Source organism: Leptodactylus fuscus, chromosome 1 (assembly GCF_031893055.1).
Source record: "Leptodactylus fuscus isolate aLepFus1 chromosome 1, aLepFus1.hap2, whole genome shotgun sequence".
NCBI classification, from domain to species: Eukaryota; Metazoa; Chordata; class Amphibia; order Anura; family Leptodactylidae; genus Leptodactylus; species Leptodactylus fuscus.
Window position 1 is genome coordinate 5,934,617 of NC_134265.1, and position 22,693 is coordinate 5,957,309.

Below are 22,693 nucleotides of genomic sequence, written 5' to 3' on the forward strand. Positions count from 1 at the left end.
ACTGCTGAGAAATGATCTGGACACAAAGAAAAGCTCAATTTCTGATGTTTCATTTAAAGGGGGTTTCCAGAGCTATAGACCCCTGCACCGCCATTATCAGGTGTGTCCTCAGCACGGAGAAGAGAGCGCTTAGCACAATCTTAATGACCAGGCCATTTTTTGGTTTCGCATTTTTGTTTTTCCCTCCACACATTTCAAGAGCCATAACTTTTTTATTTTTCGGTTCACATCATGGCTTATTGTTTGCGGGACAAATCGTACTTTGTAATGGCGCCATTCAATAGGCTGTGCAATGTACTGGGAAGCTGGAAAAAAATTCAGAATGAGGTGCAATTAGAAAAAAATGCATTTGCGCCATTTTCATATGGGTTTAATTTTTACAGCGTTCACTGTTTGGTACAAATGACACTAGGTTCACACCTGCGTTCTACTTTCCGTTCTGTGCTTTCCGTCTTCTGCATGCCAGAAGACGGAAAGCACAGACCGGGTCCGGCCATGTGCGCCGGTGAGCGTTTTATGCTCTCCTCCGCGAAACTGGATTTTTTAATCCAGACACAGAGTACTGCATGTCCGACTCTGTGTCCGGATTAAAAAACCCGGTTTCGCAGCGGAGAGCGCAAAACGCTCACCGCCGCACATCTTTCACACCCATTCAAATGAATGGGTGAGAGAGAATCCTGCAGGTTTCCGTATCTTGCTCTGTTTTATGCAGGAAACGGAAACCTGCACAACGGAGAGGGCAACGCAGATGTGAACGAGCCCTGACACGTTACCTGTATTCTACATGTCAGTACGAACACGGCGATACCAAATTTATAGCGTATTTGAAATGTTTTGATACTTTTTTAAAAATGAAAAACTTAGCAAAATAGAAAAAAAAATACTGGCTCAGTGGGGGGGAGGGGACGCAGCAGAGATGGGGGAGGGGGAGAAAACACTCCTACAGGGCCACAGCAAAGATGGCTCCACTACATACACGTCAAATACAAATGAGCTTTATTAGCGTTACCAAAGAATAAGACATTTAGTGTTGCCAAAGCAAAAGGAGGTTGGGGGTGGTGGAGGGGGGGGGCTTAGTGGTGTTTGGGTGGTGGGGGTTAATAGTCCATGAGTCTCATCTTCCTCTTATTTGGTGACAGCTGGACACGTATTGGGCAGCGATCTCCACAGTGGTCTCCTCCTCTCCTTTCCTCTTCTCATCACATGCAGATGGCTCTGCAGAGACCTCTATTATCTGGTCATGTGATTCTGTGACTCCTCCCACACAGGTGACATCATCACAGCCAGGTCCTTTAGCTCACTAGGATTTAGTATCTTCTGCACAGATGAAGCGATAACAGCAGGACCTGATCATGTGACTCCTTGACTCCTCCCACACCTATGACATCATCACAGATCCTGTGAGCATACGGCTGCTGTACCCGAGGAGGTAAGTGCTCGCTCTCAGCCCTTCTCATACATTCAGTGGGCACTATGGGGCATAATAGAGCACGCATGTCCTCCTTGTGGCCACCACACACTATATTGTCCTCCTCGTGGCCACCACACACTATAATGTCCTCCTCGTGGCCACCACACACTATATTGTCCTCCTCGTGGCCACCACACACTATAATGTCCTCCTCGTGGCCCCCACACACTATAATGTCCTCCTCGTGGCCCCCACACACTATAATGTCCTCCTCGTGGCCACCACACACTATAATGTCCTCCTTGTGGCCCCCACACACTATAATGTTCTCCTCGTGGCCCCCACACACTATAATGTCCTCCTCGTGGCCACCACACACTATATTGTCCTCCTCGTGGCCACCACACACTATAATGTCCTCCTCGTGGCCCCCACACACTATAATGTCCTCCTCGTGGCCACCACACACTATAATGTCCTCCTCGTGGCCACCACACACTATAATGTCCTCCTCGTGGCCCCCACACACTATAATGTTCTCCTCGTGGCCCCCACACACTATAATGTCCTCCTCGTGGCCACCACACACTATAATGCCCTCCTCGTGGCCCCCCAGACACTATAATGTCCTCCTCGTGGCCCCCACATACTATAATGCCCTCCTCGTGGCCCCCCACACACTATAATGCCCTCCTCGTGGCCCCCCCCACACTATAATGTTCTCCTCGTGGCCCCCCACACACTATAATGTTCTCCTCGTGGCCCCCACACACTATAATGTTCTCCTCGTGGCCCCCACACACTATAATGTCCTCCCTGTGGCCCCCACACACTATAATGTCCTCCCTGTGGCCCCCACACACTATAATGTCCTCCTCGTGGCCCCCACACACTATAATGCCCTCCTCGTGGCCCCCACACGCTATAATGTCCTCCTCGTGGCCCCCACAAACTATAATCCCTTCCTCGTGGCCCACACACACTATAATGTCCTCCTCGTGGCCCCCACACACTATAATGTCCTCCTCGTGGCCTCCACACACTATAATGTCCTCCTCGTGGCCCACAAACACTATAATGTCCACCTTGTGTCCCACACACACTATAATGTCCTCTTCGTGGCCCACAAACACTATAATGTCCTCCTCGTGGCCCACAAACACTATAATGTCCTTCTTGTAGCCACCACACACTATAATGTCCTCCATGTGGCCCACAAACACTATAATGTCCTTCTTGTAGCCACCACACAATATAATGTCCTCCTTGTGGCCCCCACACACTATAATGTCCTCCTCGTGGCCCCCACACACTATAATGTCCTCCTCGTGGCCCCCACACACTATTATGTCCTCCTTGTGGCCACCACACACTATAATGGTGAAGGGGTGTGAATACTTTTACAAGCCCCTGTATCGGTGTTAGATTTCTGGATGGAACATTCTCCGGGACACTCTTTCCTCTCATGTCCTACAGCAGGGCTGTTGAGGGAATACCCCAACTACACTCCAGGTATGCCGTTAGGTGCCGAATTAAAAGTAGGTGTGGTATAATGTCTAGCTTGGGAGATGCACAGAGACCGATACTCGATTCTGTTTTCAAAATGGATCTCGATTTTTTTTTTGCGAGCTAGCATTGGATTATAAAGAGAAATAATGGCTTTATGCCAGCTTAAAGGGATCCTATCTTTTAAACACAATTTTTTCTCCCTACCTTTCCTTTTCTTCTCCGCGCCGCCGTTCGCCTGTAATCCCGTTTTTTTTTCGTATGCAAATGAGCTCTCTCGCAGCACTGGGGGTGGACCCCAGCGCTCAAACAGCACTGGGGGCGTCCCCAGAGCTCTCCAGCGTTGCCTCCATCTTCTTCTGCGACAAGATCTTCACCGCGTCTTCTTCCGGTGACGTCTTCTTACTTCTAGGCTTAGGGCAAGCCGAAAAATGGGAAGCATAAGTGCATGAACAGTTTCCACAACACAGAACATGGAGTACAGCTATGCTCAAATAAGGGACCCAATATCAGCATGTAAACATCCAAATAGGGTATAGTAAAGCTTACCCATGTTAATGGTGTAACAAGTGCACTAAGCAGGGAGAGACACCTACTGCCCGGAAACCCGGACGCGCGTTTCGGCACACAGCCTTCGAAGGCTTCCTATTACTTATATTCTTGAGGTACAACACTTTGGACTATATGGACTCTGTACTAATTCACTATATTTTATTAGACTCATAGTCCATCTTTTATGGTGTGTCATAGCATAGACAGGGATTTATTCCATCTTGGCTCTCTACTGACCGGTGGTTACTGTGCCTGTAATTCCCTTTCATGTATGTCCTTTTATTTATATTACTAATGATGTTGGTATACTAAATAAAACTATTTTTTGGTAAATTTCTACTACAGTCTAGTTTCTACTTTTTTTTTTTTTACATTAAGTGTCATACTTACCTTTTATTTGTTTGTTTGAGAAATACTGTCACCCTTGTCACAGCCAATAATCATCCCTTGTGCAACTCTGATAAATCGTCCCCTTTACCCGAAACAACAATGAGATTCTGTTCAGCCTATCACACACCTTATATACCCACCAAGCCGGCCCACAACAAGTCACTCCCTTCCTGAGCTACACGCTGCCGACGTCAGAAGTAGGAGGTGGCGATAATAATGGGACTGAGCTCTTCTATTTATTCCATGGGATTCCGTGTAGTGATTACATTGTCTCATCTTCTCTCCATTCAGGTTCCTACAATATAGAATCCTCTCAGTATCTTCTATATAAGAGAATATTCCTGATTGATCCATCAAGGATGGAAAGAGACAGGAACAAGATGGCGGAAAGTCTATTAAATCTCACCCTAGAGATCATCTACCAACTTACTGGAGAGGTGAGAGATTCTGATGATGTCATCATGACATCATTCTTATCTATAGTAATAACAGATGATATGACTGGAGAGGTGATGGACTCTGGACATGTATGTAGTGAGATTTATTAATGTGTCTCCTCATAACCAGGATTACACAGTAGTGAAGAAGACCTCTAGTGGGCGCTGTCAGACCCTTGTATTTGATGGATGGAGAGGAACCCTGAGCCCATTCCCGGGGTCTCCACCTCACCCCCTGATACAGGAGGAGATCAATGGACAGAAGATCCTAGAACTCACCAACAAGATGCTGGAGCTGCTGACTGGAGAGGTGACACTGCTGGGAATGCTGGGACATTATACAGTAACTGGAGGGGTCGGGGTGATGACTGTATCATTGTGTTGTCAGGTTCCTATAAGGTGTCAGGATGTCGCTGTCTATTTCTCCATGGAGGAGTGGGAGTATTTAGAAGGACACAAGGATCTGTACAAGGAGGTGATGATGGAGGACCAGCAGCCCCTCACATCAGCAGGTAATAGACATGACTATATACACATGGACTTCCATTATTTGTATGTACAGAATGAATTCAGTCCCTGTCTGTCACTAATATCTCTGGATCTGACTGTGCTGCATCCTGTACACTATGGAATCTGGACTAGAAAATCTGGTCTGTACATCAGTCACATTTCCCAGCCTGAACTCTGTCCACACACCAGGACTCCCCATATCTTAGTGATCTATGACGCTAGGAGTCCCTGCTTCCTTGTGACTCCACAGACCCTACTACATACTGTATGAGACAGCAGATCCGCGCTGAGTTCAGGCTGGGAAATCCAGCAGATGTGGTTTGGTTTCTATTGTGTGTATGGGGTGTAATACAGTAAGATTTATGACATCCTACAGTATTATTCCACATAAGTGGCCATATTTAAGCAGCCAGGGATTGTGTTCACCTCTACAGTGACCTAGAGCAGTGGTGGCGTCTCCTGCCCCGCTTCATTACTAGTCACTATCACTGACCTCCGTCTCAGCACAGTGAATACTAATGAAGTAGGCCGCGCTGCCGTCGTTTGCTGCCTGTGCCACTGACTTCACTTCCTCACACAGTCTGAAGCATCTCAGGCAGCTCAGTGGGGAATATACTTATAAGATTATGTTATTCAATAACACTATGTGACAAATTTTATTTTGTCTTTGTTTCAATAATGTTATTTTCTGATTATTTAGATCTGAAAAGAATATTAAACGCTAATTTCAACTCATAAACTTTGCTTTTGGTACCAGGACATTGATATTTTAAAATCATATATATTAATTAACAAGCATATCATATGTCTAGATGTTGGTGAAATATTCTAGACTGTTCTGAAAACTTTTAACGTCTACATTATTCTAGCCATGTCTAGACGTCTGCCTCTTTACTATATAAGCAGGTCTGCTGGACAGTTGTACTTATTGTGATTGCAGTTATAGTGTGATAGTGGATAGCGATATAGCGTGAAACCAAGTGCAGCAACTGAATCGGACTGAGAAATATAGTGATGGCATCAAGAGGCTGTGAGTCCCATATCTCGTATCACTTTCATGATGGGAGATCACATTTGGGGACTTGTTCAAGAAAAGAGACTTCCAGTATAATCGTAAATCTAGAAACACACTTTTAAGTTTAATATCTCAATTCTTTCAGTACTGTATAATGACATTATTTTTCTATGACATTTTGTTATTGCATATGAAGCTAGACAGCTGAATATAGTTGATATTTTTACTAATATCAGACATTTTTATTTTTTTTCGATGCCCTGGTCATAAAAACAAAGTTGATCAATAATAATTTGTATTTTCTGTAATGCCAACCTATGCACTGTTAGGAAATAACATCTGATGATCAAGGACAAAAACTCTGTTACATAGTGTAATAGTAACATCAGTTTTCTTCTTGTCAGATGACTGTACCAGGAGCTCAGGGGGACATCTGATATCTACAGATTATAAAGCAGAGGATCATGGTATCATACTAGATCCATATGAAGAACTTGTCCTTGCCCCAGATATACCCTCAACCCTTCAGGAGAAAGATCTTTCTTCTAATTCATCACTGTATATTAAGCTAAAGGAAAGCTTCAGAAGAGGTGTTATACATCAGAGAACTCACACAGGGGAGAAGCCATATTCATGTCCAGAATGTGGGAAATGTTTTACTAAGAAATCAAGTCTTGTTGAACATCAAAGAACTCACACAACATTGAAACCATATTTATGCCCATGTGGGAAATGTTTTGTCTCTAAACCAGAACTTGCTAAGCATAAAATAATTCACACAGGAAAGAAGCCATATTCATGCCCAGAATGTGGCAAATGTTTTACTTGGAAATCAGACCTTGTTAGGCATCAAAGAACTCACACAGGGGAGAAGCCATATTCATGCCCAGAATGTGGGAAACGTTTTACTCAGAAATCAAATCTTGTTTTACATGAAAGAATTCACACAGGAGAGAAGTCTAATTGTTGCTCTGAATGTGGAAAATGTTTTATCTCTAAATCAGACCTTTTTAGGCACCAAAGAACTCACACAGGGGAGAAGCCATATTCATGCCCAGAATGTGGGAAATGTTTTATCTCTAAAGCAGGCCTTATTAGGCATCAAAAAATTCACACAGGAGAGAAGTCTCATTCTTGCTCCGAATGTAGGAAATGTTTTATCTCTAAATCTCTACTTCTTAGTCATCAAAGAACTCATACAGGGGAGATGCCTTTTTAATATACAATCAGAGAATTCACAAACTGGGAAAGCAAATTGTAAGTGGATTTTCAACCTGAAGTCATTGACCCATCTAGGTTATAAGAAGGAACTTATATTCACAGGGGTTTTTAGGTTAAATTATTTATTTTACTTTAACCCCTTCATGCATTCTTACGTACATGTACGCGGGCAAATGTGGGTAGTTACTGCATCTCCACGTATGTGATGGTGGTTGAGAGGTCTCAGAAGCAAAACACGTACGATGATCATGGGAGCACAGCTGTATCTGACAGCCAGGCTCCTGTTGCAACATGCAGGATGTTAACACCGATCCCCACTGTTTAACCCTTAAGATGCCGTGGTCAATAGCAGCATCTTAATTGTTTGCTAGTGACACTGAATTCCGCAGGCACCATTGGGAGTGGGTGTTCGCTGTAACTGACACTCTGCTACTTAACCCACAAGATGCGGGGGAGGGTGCCCATATGCATCTTCTGCAACCCAGGGTCTGGCCAGTGACCCCTGAGCTGCTAGTAGTCCCTCTCCCCCCCCCCCCCTGCATATACTAACTTCCACTCTAGACTGCAATACACTTGTACATTGCTGAACCAGCGATCAGTACATTGCTGATTCAGGTCTCCTAGTGGGGCAATGTGTTGGTGTGTGTGTAGTAGAGCTGTGTGTGTGTGATGTGTATGTAGTGGAGCCGTCTGTGTGTAATGTGTATGTAGCGGAGCTATCTGTGTGTGATGTGTATGTAGTGGAGCCGTCTCTGTGTGATGTGTATGTAGCAGAGCCGTCTGTGTGTGACATGTATGTACTGCAGCTATCCGTGCGTGATGTGTATGTAGTGGAGCCATCTGTGTGTGACGTTGTTAAATATTATGATATTACAATACTCCTGACATATAGGGTTAATTCTAGACTGCTGACTTCATTCTTCTACATGGGTGTGGTTAGGGTGCATCATTTTAGAGTTGTCCTAATATAGACACAAGGAAGCTTTAGAATGGAGGACAACTCCCCCTCTCATGAACATAAAGGTGTGACAGACACACATGTCTCTGGTGGTCGTCATCCATGGGGGGTCTATGGCGGGTCTGCCGCTATCTCTTCTCTGTAATACTGGACAAGATGTTGTGACCATCCCAGAGTCCATCAACCAGATGATCGAGCATGAGCCAAGCTGGAACTCTACAAGATATCCAGATGAAGAAACCGAACTATTAGCCTCTCTGATGATGTAAGCTAATGAGACAGTGACTGAGATTTCTGTTATTCCGGAAGGTTTCCCTGTTTCCTTGAAGTCTTTAATAAATCTACATGTGTTTCTATAATAAGGAGCTTAGTCCTCTCTCTTAAGGCTTCTCAACACGTGATTTCTCCAAATATTGTATACAAGCCCCTTAAATAGGAATTCTGATTTCACAATATTGGTGGCCTGTAAATAAATCTATTGGTGGGGTTCCACTACCCATCACCATTACATGGTTTCTGTTTGAATGTACAAAGTGAACATGAGTTTTAGTTGCAAATAAATGTTTTAGTGCATTTAAAAAAAAAAAAAAAGTGTTTGTCACAAAGTTATATGTAGGTGGACTTGGCTATTGATAACCCATTGAGACACATGTAATCTTCAGGTTGTCTGCTTTCAAGAAATGTATAGGTTTTAAGGGTGCACTTGCTTTTCACTGTGTGTAATCTTTATATTTTGTAGGATGATACTATTTTAATATTTCAAGCTTCAAGATACATTAGGTTTTTGTTCCTTCAAGTTCTGGTGATTTTATGAAGATACTAGCAGTTACCTGCAACTTCGTCTGCGGGTTGGCGGTGGCGCTGAACCGCTTATATTTCTTGTCCCCCCATCTCTGCCTCCAGTTTCTTGTTCTCCCATCTCTTCCCCCAGTTCCCCCCCCCCCATCTCTGCCCCCAGTTTCTTGTCCCCCCCATCTCTGCCTCCAGTTTCTTGTCCCCCCCCCCATCTCTGCCTCCAGTTTCTTGTTCCCCCCCCCCATCTCTGCCTCCAGTTTCTTGTCCCCTATCTCTGCCCTCAATTTCTTGTCCCCCCCTTATCTCTGCCCCCAGCTTCATGCCCCCCTCCCCCTACATCAGCCCCAGTGTAGTTGGACTCACCTCGCCACGCTCCCCCGCCGCTCTCTCCGCTTGCTCACTGCACATAGTTGTCGGGCGGCTGGCTGCGTGTGGCATATATGAGGCAGAGCGAGGGCCGGCGTCAGGTTGCTATGACAGCCGGAGCTGCCTCCCTGGCCTGACAGTCGTGCGCTTGTATTGCAGCCTAGGCACGTAGACTGCAATAGAGACACCGGTATTATACAGTGCATTGCCGAATACCAGCGCCTCTATTGCAGTGTACCTGCTATACGCAGCCAGCCGCCCGTCACCTATGTGCAGCGAGCGAGCGGAGAGAGCCGCGTGGGAGCGTGGCAAGGTGAGTCCAACTACACTGGGGCTGATGTAGGGGGGGGCATGAAGCTGGGGAATGTGGTTGATCCCTGGGGACACCGACCTAGGGACACCCCCTTCCCAACCCCCTGTACCTGCTGCACTGACCTGTGGTGTGTCGGGTGCAGCAGCCTCCTCCTTAGCTGTCCGCAAGCTGTGTAGGTGGCCTAGGATAGTTGCGGTGCCGGGATCATGTGGGCTGCTGCCATCTTCCTCACGGTTTCCCTGCTGAAGCGGCATGCCCACCTTCAGCCCCCAACCTATGGTGCCGCAGCCCTGGCTCCAGAGCCCGCCCACAGCCTGCCATGCACCAATAGGAGGTGCGTGCACAGACCAGCGCTGGCAGAATGCCAGCTTCTACAGCCGAGCCGGAGGGTTCTTTGGAGGGTCATGGTGACCCACATTTAAAGTAGCCTATCCTTCCTTCCTGGCCAATAGGTGTGTGTGATGTGTATGTAGCATAGCTGTGTGTGTGACGTGTATGTAGTAGTGCTGTGTGTGTGACGTGTATGTAGCAGAGCTGTGTGTGTGAGATGTGTATGTAGCATGGCTGTGTGTGTGACGTGTATGTAGTAGTGCTGTGTGTGTGACTTGTATGTAGTAGTGCTGTGTGTGTGACGTGTATGTAGTAGTGCTGTGTGTGTGACGTGTATGTAGCAGAGCTGTGTGTGTGACGTGTATGTAGCAGAGCTGTGTGTGTGTGACGTGTATGTAGCAGAGCTGTGTGTGTGAGATGTGTATGTAGCAGAGCTGTGTGTGTGACGTGTATGTAGCATGGCTGTGTGTGATGTGTATGTAGCAGAGCTGTGTGTGTGATGTGTATGTAGCAGAGCTGTGTGTGTGTGTGAGATGTGTATGTAGCAGAGCTGTGTGTGTGACGTGTATGTAGCATGGCTGTGTGTGTGATGTGTATGTAGCAGAGCTGTGTGCGAGTGACGTGTATGTAGCAGAGCTGTGTGTGTGTGATGTGTATGCAGCAGAGCTGTGTGTGAGTGACATGTATGTAGCAGAGCTGTGTGTGTGATGTGTATGCAGCAGAGCTGTGTGTGAGTGACGTGTCTGTAGCAGAGCTGTGTGTGTGATGTTTATGTACCTTAGATCTCTCTTCCTTGCTCCTTCCATGTATAATAACCTGGATTACAGCCACAATCTTTCTTTTCTTGCCATCACTGGCATCCTTGGACATCTCCTCTCTTCTGCGGCTTTTTCATGTTTTACATATATCACATAGACTTGTATACAATCATATATGAGCTGTAGACGGCCATTTCTTATAAAATCTTTCCTTCTGTTATAAAAAAAAAAAAAATCAGGACACCACTCCAGACCTCGATCTTCAAGAAGTATAAGGCTGTATTCACCCCAGGGTGGGAGAAAATGCTTATTACATGAGTAAAGTCAGATTCTCTACAAGACAAAGAACTCAGGACTTCTTATACATCAAAACTCTCGCTTATGACATAATTCTCAATTCCTATTGGTTGAAGCTTACATCAATTACAATCAATCAACTTAAACAAAGAACATATTCATTATTCAAAGCATATGGCTTCATCTTAAAGGGCCCCATAGAATCTGTCCGTTGCAATAACAGTCAAGAATGACCTTTGACATAGGCATTGGGCACCCCGCTCCCACAGGGACGTCTGGCAGGATATAATATTTCTTAGGACACATATGGTTACAATCACTAACTAGGAGTATATAGGTATACACAGACTTGTAGAGTACACATCTATCTGATGTGGTATTATGGCACCACAAGTGGATATATATATATATATATATATATATATATATATATATATATTTCTATTCATTTATTTAATTATAATATTTCTTATCATTCCCCTCTTTTTTGGCAATTACAAAACTCACTGAAATGGAGAGCTAGCCCAACCACTCACACATCGGCTCCATAGGCTCAATATATGACTTCTTCATAAGAGGAAGATAGACCTCCATCTTTATCCTTAGCTTCTTCAGTGGCTACTGGAGTATAAGCCAGCATCATGGTAGCCTTAAAGCTACCATTCATTTTACCATTCACCTGCTGGAAATAAAATCTAGTAGCTTTGGTTAATTCCTTCAAATAAATTTGAATGTCATCCACTAATCGATTATCGTCCCCTTTCCCTCTCACCCAGGTCAATTGAGGGGACATCATAGGTCTCCCTGTAACTAATTCATGTGGCGTAAGATGATGATCCCGCCCCCTGACATTCCTCAGGGACATGAGGACCAATGGCAAGCAATATAACCAATTCTCCCTGTGCTCTTGCATAATTTACCTAACCTAGCCTTTATTAACCCATTTAATCCTCTCCACCAATCCATTAGATTGGGGGTGATAAGAACTAATACATTTTTTGTTTTATCCTCAATTACTATCAACATCTGAATAGACAAATCCCACATCTCTCCCCCCTGTATGTGCAGCGCACTTAACCACTACTAAAGCTATTGGCAATGTAATAGCCTGTGCCAAATGTTTTATTAAAGGCGCATAAGAGATCCATCAGATTTAACAAATCTACGCCTTTCCCATTTCTGTATACCTGTCAGCAAGGAAGTAGCAACATAAGCAGAGTCAGAGTATAGAGTCAGGGTCTGGACATTACTTCACTGTATATGGAGGCTGTGCTAGAGACAATAACTAACTACAGGGAAGGGGCAGTAGACTGATCAACGCTACCCTATGTTCTCTAAACTTCTTCCACTTTGCCAACAGCTACAATTGTAGTTGCTGATCTTTACCTCAAAAAGTAGCTCATAGCTTCAATATAAGTATATAAATGATTTAGCTTAATCTTAGAAAACTTCCTGTTTCTGGCCAGGAAACAGGAAGAGAAGTTTTCTCACTCCACTTTTTACCCCATTTCTCCAATTCTTTCTTATCAAGATATTCCTCAATCATCATTAACAATAGAGTGGACATGATACAAGATGATGGTAACAATCACACCCACAATAATTAGTATTATGAGCCTAACGGAGGTGCAACTCAAGGTCACAGACACTCCAGCGGAGCTCAGTGCAATGCCCCGACCGGCACCGATCCTAATAATACGGCACCAGTTAGTGTTACAATTAGTATCTGCCACTCCACTTGTTGTTCTCAGGGTAAAGTCTAATGAGACCACCCGCTACGCAGCAAGTGTCCCCTTGCCTTAACGCAAGCTGAAGCAACAACGCTCGGTGCGAGCTCTACTCCTCCAAAGTGCTCACAGTAAGGCCAGATGGCACCACACCTAGGTGTGTCTGCTTAGCAAAACGTGGAGTTTCAGCTTCTCAGCGTATACAAGGAAATGGTTAGTACAATGACAAAAGAAGACAACTGACAGAAAACACAAGACAGATCCATCACTTCACATCCCTATTATCTCTATTGTCCCTATAATCGCTACTATCCCTATCATCTCTGTTATCCCTATCACCTATAGGCCTTTAAAACCAGGTCAGACCCAAGCAACACTAATCTAATCTAACCTAACCTAACCTATGGCGTCTTCCTACTTCATCCAGAGCCAAATTTGGTCTGCCATCAATAAGGCCCGTTTATGGAGTCTTAAAACCACTAATTGGCCAGCCAGTCTCTCTAACCTGACTGTAGCTCCTCTCTATAACCGAGTACTCAGCCAGTCAGGACCGCATCCTAGACTGTGGCGCCTCTCATCACATCTCTCATCTCATTCAACTACTTACTTAAAAGCATTATACTTCTTGGAAGTGGTATTAAATTTACCCAAACTAACCCCCAACTTACCGGACTGTGGTGGCCACAGGAAAAACAGTGCGGACAGGCTTTAGCAAAGCAAGGTGTCTACTTACCTGTTATGTGCGCAGGCCTGCACTGCAAGATTTCCTGGTGGTCATGCTGCCAGCAAGCCAGTTTGAGTTTTCTGGTTTTCACGTCGGGGTCACCAAATGTTATCAAAAATCAGAAGGACACCACTCCAGACCTCGATCTTCAAGAAGTATAAGGCTTTATTCACCCGGGTGGGAGAAAATGCTTATTACATGAGTAAAGTCAGATTCTCTACAGAACAAAGAACTCAGGACTTCTTATACATCAAAACTCTCACTTATGACATCATTCTCTATTCCTATTGGTTGAAAATTACATCAATTATCATCAATCAACTTAAACAAAGAGCATATTCATTATTCAAAGCACATGGTTTCATCTTAAAGGGCCCCATAGTCTAGCCGTTACAATAACAATCAAGAATGACCTTTGACATAGGCATTGGGCACCCCGCTCCCACAGGGACGTCTGGCAGGATATAATATTTCTTAGGACACATATGGTTACAATCACTAACTAAGAGTATATTAGTATATAGAGACTTGTATTACAATGTGAGATTATGGCACCACAAGCGGATATATACATCATATTTTATAATATTTCTTATCAATACTGGGGGCAGAGATGGAGGGAGGACATGAAATGTCATGTGACATCCGTGTGTTATTAAAGATGGCCAACACCACCAAAGACTGCAGCAGCGCCGGAGACAGGTAAGTAACTTTTTTTTTAATGTTTGTATCTCCCCTCGGTCTCTGATTATTATACTCTGGGGCATAATAGAGCGCACAGAAATGTGTGTGTGGGAGTCAGCAGTTGGTCAAGGTCTTCAGTGTCGGTCAAGAAGGGGGGGCCCCGCCATTCCTAGTTACGCCACTGGTGACAGTAAGAGGATTATACTGTGTGGAGGCACATGAAAAATGAATGAGAATGGGCAACGTCAACATAAAAGTGGGTAAATTTGCCGCGGCGAGCTGCGTGCGCCACATATTTTGTCCCTCTTTCGGTTCTTCAAAATTTGGGAGGTAAGGGTAAACTTGATTAAAATGTCTCTGCTACATACACATCACACACAGCTCTGCTACATACACATCACACACAGCTCTGCTACATACACATCACACACACACAGCTCTGCTACATACACATCACCCACAGCTCTGCTACAAACAAGTCACACATGCAGCTCCGCTACATACACGTCACACACACAGCTCCGCTACATACACGTCACACACGCAGCTCCGCTACATACACGTCACACACGCAGCTCCGCTACATACACGTCACACACGCAGCTCCGCTACATACACGTCACACACGCAGCTCCGCTACATAAAAGTCACTCACGCAGCTCCGCTACATACAAGTCACACACGCAGCTCCGCTACATACAAGTCACACACACAGCTCTGCTACATACACATCACACACACAGCTCTGCTACATGAACGTCACACACAGCTCCGCTACATACAAGTCACACACACAGCTCCGCTACATACAAGTCACACACGCAGCTCCGCTACATACAAGTCACACACTCAGCTCTGCTACATACACGTCACACACACACAGCTCTGCTACATACACGTCACACACACACAGCTCTGCTACATACACGTCACACACACACAGCTCTGCTACATACACGTCACACACACAGCTCTGCTACATACACGTCACACACACACAGCTCTGCTACATACACATCCACACGCAGCTCCGCTACATACAAGTCACACACTCAGCTCTGCTACATACACGTCACACACACACAGCTCCACTACATACACGTCACACACAGCTCTGCTACATACACGTCACACACACACAGCTCTGCTACATACACTTCCACACACAGCTCTGCTATATACCCGTCACACACAGCTCTGCTACATACACGTCACACACACAGCTCTGCTACATACACGTCACACACACAGCTCTGCTACATACAAGTCACACACTCAGCTCTGCTACATACACGTCACACACACAGCTCTGCTACATACACATCCACACACAGCTCTGCTACATAAACGTCACACACACACAGCTCTGCTACATACACGTCACACACACACAGCTCTACTACATACACGTCACACACACACAGCTCTACTACATACACGTCACACACACAGCTCTGCTACATACACATCCACACACACAGCTCTGCTACATACACGTCACACACAGATGGCTCTGCAGAGACCTCTAATATCTGGTCACGTGATTCTGTGACTCCTCCCACACAGGTGACATCATCACAGGTCCTTTAACTCACTAGGATTTAGTATCTTCTGCACAGATGAAGAGATCTGATCATGTGACTTCTTTACTCCTCCCACACCTATGACATCATCACACATCCTGTGAGCAGACGGCTGCTGTACCCGAGGAGGTAAGTGCTCGCTCTCAGCCCTTCTCCTACATTGAGTGGCCACTATGGGGCATAATAGAGCACGCATGTCCTCCTCGTGGCCCTCACACAGTATAATGCTCCTACAGTCACCCATTATATGTCCCCACATTATAATGTTCATCTCCAATTATCCAGGTTCCTCTCCTGGTGACCCAGTTTAAAATGGGGGACATTAAACTGGGGGCAGCTAGAGGCAGACATGTCCCCCTACATCTACCCTCACAGTTTAAAGGGAATCTATCATTGGGAAAAGTAATTTTTAGCTAAGCACAGACTTGCATAGTCTTTAGAAAGGCTATTCCACACCTACCTTCTGTATGTAAATTGTCGCAGTAGTTTTTTAATAAGTTCAGTTTTATTCATATGCAAATTAGCCTTCTCTGTGCACAGGAAGTGTCTGTGTGCATTGTCTGCCATTCTCTATGTGTGTGAGAGCAGAGAGGCCGCTGTGCCGACATCAGAAGTAGGAGGTGGTGATAATAATGGGACTCAACTCTTCTATTTATTCCATGGGATTCCGTGTAGTGATTACATTGTCTCATCTTCTCTCCATTCAGGTTCCTACAATATAGAATCCTCTCAGTATCTTCTATATAAGAGAATATTCCGGATTGATCCATCAAGGATGGAGAGAGACAGGAACAAGATGGCGGAAAGTCTATTAAATCTCACCCTAGAGATCATCTACCTGCTTACTGGAGAGGTGAGAGATTCTGATGATGTCATCATGACATCATTCTTATCTATAGTAATAACAGATGATATGACTGGAGAGGTGATGGACTCTGGACATGTATGTAGTGAGATTTATTAATGTGTCTCCCCATAACCAGGATTACACAGTAGTGAAGAAGACCTCTAGTGGGCGCTGTCAGGCTCCTGTGTATGATGGATATGGAGGAACCCTGAGCCCAATCCTGGGGCCTCCACCTCACCCCCTGATACAGGAGGAGATCAATGGACAGAAGATCCTAGAACTCACCCACAAGATGCTGGAGCTGCTGACTGGAGAGGTGACACTGCTGGGAATGCTGGGACATTATACAGTAACTGGAGGGGTCGGGGTGATGACTGTATCATTGTGTTGTCAGGTTCCTATAAGGTGTCAGGATGTCGCTGTCTATTTCTCCATGGAGGAGTGGGAGTATTTAGAAGGACACAAGGATCTGTACAAGGAGGTGATGATGGAGGACCAGCAGCCCCTCACATCAGCAGGTAATAGACATGACTATATACACATGGACTTCCATTATTTGTATGTACAGAATGAATTCAGTCCCTGTCTGTGTTTCCTACAGGTAGATCCAGTAAGAGGACAACACCGGAGAGATGTCCCAGTCCTCTTCTTCCACAGGATGATGATCAGGTAGATGGAGATATTCCCTATGATGTGTAGACGGGCTGTGAAGTCCTTGTGGTCAGTCTTGTTGTATCCAGCAGTATTATATGGTTATATACATGGGCGGTGTCATTGAGCCGCCATCTAATATGTTTATTCGGCTTCTCACAGACCTGCAGCTACTGTCAGGACATCTTTCATCTTCATGCGTATTAATGATCTAGAACATTCTCTGTGACTTCCCCATTTGTCCGGTGACTTTTACATTATTTGTTTCCCAGATTTTCCATAAGGATAAAGATGTGAGCGACATGAATGCTATATCTATGAGAATAAAGGAAGAGCCCTATGTGAGTGGTGATGAGGAGTGTGAGGAGGACATTCCTACAGGGACCCGCCCAGGTGAGGAGTCACCACTATATAAAGCACAGAAGGGTCACTGATTCTATTCAGACATTGTTTAGACTATTTGTTGTTCCCCGATTCAGGTAAAATACTAATAATACCTGAATATAAATGTGATACCGCTATAGGGGGGGTAAATGCAGGACCTTCAGAGTAGGCTGGTTACTAGGTAAAACAGGCAGGTGGAGGCAGAGATATCAGTTCACAATTGTCTCTTTATTGGCAGCAGTTCACAAAGTCCAGCAATGAATAAATCAAAATAGCTTTCTTCAGCATAACGATAACTCGAAATAACATAAAGTGTCCTTACTTCAGGATACAAAGAAGAGAAGTCTAAGTTTTTCTCAACAATGCACAAGGTGAATTTTTTCCTTTCTCCCCCAGACACACATGACAGTGTATACACAGCTTTCTTGCACAAGAGACGACCACACCCCCTCCCTTGGGCAGCCTCAGTTCTTTAATAGCTGACCACTTGGGTCAGCCAGCAAAACCAGGACTGGGAGTATAGGCCCGGGTTTGCAAGTTTACAACAGTACCTAAATCCTGGTCTCATACTCCAGCCAGTCACCTTATAGACGTCAGCCACCTCAATGGAAGATACCTGCCATCTCTAATTTTTCCTTCTATCTGTCTACAGGGGTAACAAATGTAGTATAGAATAGAACGTATAGCAGGAATATGGACTTGACATCGATGTGAATGAGGCAAATTTCTTCCTCACCGGCTGTCAGTCCTCGTGAAGGGAAAGAATTTACCAGAATTATATAGCAGATTATTTCAGGGGGCGGAAAAATAATCCTCCTGCTCGATCTTCAGGCAGATTCCACCTCAGAGCTCTATGGAAATAAATGGGAGGTGGAAAATCCGGCCTGGCCAGTAAGGAATCTGATGGAGATTCGGGGGCTGATTTGGTAAAGCGGAAAAATTCTTCTTCTGAATTCCTGAAGCAGCTTCTACAAATGTCACTGTGTAAACCTCACCTTAGACCCCAATCACACTATGGAATCCGGACTAGAAAATCTGGTCTGTACATCAGTCACATTTCCCAGCCTGAACTCTGTCCACACACCAGGACTCCCCGTATCTTAGTGATCTATGACGCTAGGAGTCCCTGCTTCCTTGTGACTCCACAGACCCTACTACATACTGTATGGGACAGCAGATCCGCGGTGAGTTCAGGCTGGGAAATCCAGCAGATGTGGTTTCCATTCTATTGTGTGTATGGGGTGTAATACAGTAAGATTTATGGCATCCTACAGTATTATTCCACATAAGTGGCCATATTTAAGCAGCCATGGATTGTGTTCACCTCTACAGTGACCTAGAGCAGTGGTGGCGTCTCCTGCCCCGCTTCATTACTATTCACTATCACTGACCTCCGTCTCAGTACAGTGAATACTAATGAAGTAGGCCGCGCTGCCGTCGTTTGCTGCCTGTGCCACTGACTTCACTTCTTCACTCGGTCTGAAGCGTCTCAGGCAGCGGCAGCTCAGTGGGGAATATACTTATAAGGTTATGTTATACAATAATAGTAACATCAGTTTTCTTCTTGTCAGATGACTGTACCAGGAGCTCAGAGGGACATCTGATATCTACAGATTATACAGCAGAGGATCATGGTATCACACAAGATCCATATGAAGAACATGTCAATACCCCAGATATACCCTCAGCCATTCAAGAGAAAGATCTTTCTTCTAATTCATTACAGTCTTTTAAGCAAAATGAAAGCTGCAAAAAGGGTGTTATACATCAGAGAACTCGCACAGGAGAGAAGCCATATTCATGTCCAGAATGTGGGAAATGTTTTGCTCGGAAATCAGACCTTGTTAAGCATCAAAAAACTCACACAAGAGAGAAGCCATATTCATGTTCAGAATGTGGGAAATGTTTTGCTCGGAAATCAGACCTTGTTAAGCATCGAAAAACTCACACAGGGGAGAAGCCATATTCATGTTCAGAATGTGTGAAATGTTTTGCTCAGAAATCAGATCTTGTTAAGCATCAAAGAACTCACACAGGGGAAAAGCCATATCCATGTTCAGAATGTGGGAAATGTTTTGTCTCGAAATCAGACCTTGTTAAGCATCAAAGAATTCACACAGGAGAGAAGTCTTATTCTTGCTCAGAATGTGGGAAATGTTTTGCTCAGAAATCAGACCTTGTTAAGCATCAAAGAATTCACACAGGAGAGAAGCCATATTCATGCCCAGAATGTGGGAAATGTTTTACTGAGAAATCAAGTATTGTTGACCATCAAAGAACTCACACAGGAGAGAAGCCTTATTCATGCCCAAAATGTGGGAAATGTTTTACTAAGAAATCAAGTCTTGTTGACCATCAAAGAACTCACACAGGGATAAAGCCATATTTATGCCCAGAATGTGGGAAATGTTTTGGTCAGAAATCAGATCTTGTTAAGCATCAAAGAACTCACACAGGAGAGAAGCCATATTCATGCCCAGAATGTGGCAAATGTTTTATCTCTAAATCTCTCCTTCTTAGTCATCAAAGAACGCACACAGGAGAGAAGTCTCATTTTTGCTCTGAATGTAGGAAATGTTTTATCTCTAAATCAGACCTTGTTAAACATCAAAGAACTCACACTGGGGAGAAGCCATTGTAATATACAATCAGAGAATTCACAAACGGGAGAAGCAAATTGTAAGTGGATTTTCAACCAGAAGTCATTGACCCGTCTAGGTTGTAAGAAGGAACTTATTTTTACATTATTTTTTTATTTTTTTTCGGTTAAATTATTTACTGCCTGGTCGTCCTCGGCAGCACAATACACATGGGTTATAGTTCCCTCGGTACAACCACATAGAGACGGGTTAAGCAGTCGTGAAACAATTAAACAATTAACCAATCAGACCCCAGGCATATTCAGGACACAGAGAGTAGGACACAGTGTATTGTAACAGACATGGAGACAGGATCTATCCCCCAGGATAATGGTGTATCCGCTACCATGGAGGCAGATGGGGTGGCTTTTCCGCACTGTATACAGGGTTGATCTCTGTCCCTCAGTGGTGAAGGTGTACCATTATAGCGGTGGCCAAACAGCAACCTTGATACATGAGCAGAAGCTCATATGTTGGGGTTCTATACCCCCCCCCCCATGCCGGCAGGACATATTCAGGCGAGTGGCTGACAGCGGTGTGGCTCACACTCTTACCTGTTATGGCGCCAGTCTGGGTTTGCTTTGCACATGGTACTTGTGGTTCTCCAAGAAGTGATGTTTTCCCTTCGAGGCTGAGTAAGGGAAGAAGTGACATCACCATGTGCACCAATGCTCCCAGCATCTCATAATTCTGGTGGCTTCCTTGGCTATGGTCCACTCAGCCGACTACTCTGCCCTCTACTTGCTACTGTAAGTATTGCACACCTGCAGCCATCCCCATCCGTGTATCTGCTAGAAGAGTTTGGAGGTTTTGACCTGCGTCTTATAGCCTCTGTTTATCATGCTATATTTGGTGTTTTGCCTCATGTATGTTTGTATGTGTATACCTAATGCTTGCTGTGCAGCTACTAAGCATGTGTTTTCTGTGTCTAAGATGTCGTCTTCTCAAGAAAGTTCCAGGAAAAGGTTCCATAAAGCAAAACACAGAGTTTGTAATAAATGTGTTAGCCATTGCCTGATGACTTACCCTCTGACACAGGTGAGGGCTGTGTATGTCCTGCAGCTCCATTATACAGGGAGGATCCAAGGGGTTTCTTAAAATGGTTAAACAGCAAATATCAGAGGCAGTGCAGGGGTTAAATCTGCACGAGGAACTACAAGGGCCAGAGAGTCGTCCTCTCCTGATGAGAGTATACAGGAGTCAGCTGCAGTTCACACTCTGAAGTAGATTCCTCCTCTGTGGCCTCTAACACTGGGGTCACACTAGCGCCCGGAGTCCGTTCTGAGCTTTCCGTCTTCTGCATGCAGAAGATGGAAAGTTGTCAGACCGGGTCTGGCCGTGTGCGCCGGTGAGCGTTTTGTGCTCTCCGCTGCGAAACCGTTTTTTTTAAACCAGATACAGAGTACTGCATGTCCGACTCTGTCCGGTTTAAAAAAAAAACGTTTTCGCGGCGGAGAGCATAAAACGCGGACATCTTTCAAACCCATTCAAATGAAAGAGTCCTGTAGGTTTCCATCTCCTGCTCGGTTTTGTGCAGGAAACCGAAACCTGCATAACGGAGACCGGGTGCAGATGTGAACGAGCCCTAATTCAGATCAGTCTGAAGAATATTATTTGATGTCTATAGACGGCCTTAATAAATTACTTACAAGTGTTAAAGTCATGGTGTAGCCAGACAGCAATGTGCAGTATAAGCCTAAAAGGCAAAGGAGGTTTTATTTTGTGGCTTCCAAGTACAGGTCATTCCCAAGTCACCCAGTGGTGGAGGAATGGATGAGGAGAGATTGGGATAAACCAGATAAGAAAACTGACCCAGAGTCCAGATCAAAACTATTTACAAACTAGATGATTCTGTGACAAAAAGCTGGGACTCAGTCCTCAAGTGGCCATGTTATCCAGAAAGGTTGTAGTCCTATCTGAAGACTCAGCGCTCCAGAAAGAGCCAATGGACCATGAAGCTTATTCTCTTATTTATAAAAAATAAATCCTACTTTTGCACTGGGGGCCTGTAAAATGGCATTAGCCAGTGGCCAGGGCTCTGAGTCTGGCTTGTAATACCCCCATTACCCTCAGTCCCAGTGGCCAGGGCTCTCAGAGTCTTGCTTGTAATACCCCCATTACCCTCTGTCCCAGTGGCCAGGGCTCTCAGAGTCTTGCTTGTAATACCCCCATTACCCTCTGTCCCAGTGGCCAGGGCTCTCAGAGTCTTGCTTGTAATACCCCCATTACCCTCTGTCCCAGTGGCCAGGGCTCTCAGAGTCTTGCTTGTAATACCCCCATTACCCTCTGTCCCAGTGGCCAGGGCTCTCAGAGTCTGGCTTGTAATACCTCCATTACCCTCTGTCCCAGTGGCCAGGGCTCTCAGTCTGGCTTGTAATACCCCCATTACCCTCTGTCCCAGTGGCCAGGGCTCTCAGAGTTTGGCTTGTAATACCCCCATTATCCTCTGTCCCAGTGACCAGGGCTCTCAGAATCTTGCTTGTAATACCCCCATTACCTTCCGTCCCAGTGGCCAGGGCCCTCAGAGATTGGCTCAACCACTTAACTAGAGAGCTAGAAGTAGATGGTCCTAGTGAAGAAATATTCCATTCTTTT

At 45.0% G+C, this 22,693-nt stretch overlaps 1 protein-coding gene across 1 annotated transcript in view; it reads left to right on the forward strand.

Moving 5' to 3' along the window:
- Positions 1-16,352: 16,352 nt before the first annotated feature.
- LOC142193777 (uncharacterized) overlaps positions 16,353-22,693 on the forward strand; it is a 31,898-nt gene continuing 25,557 nt past the window's right edge. Inside the window, 5 exon segments of the mRNA XM_075262818.1 lie at positions 16,353-16,430; positions 16,561-16,740; positions 16,819-16,942; positions 17,026-17,105; positions 21,032-21,136. Coding sequence (XP_075118919.1) covers positions 16,353-16,430; positions 16,561-16,740; positions 16,819-16,942; positions 17,026-17,105; positions 21,032-21,136 — 567 coding nt within the window.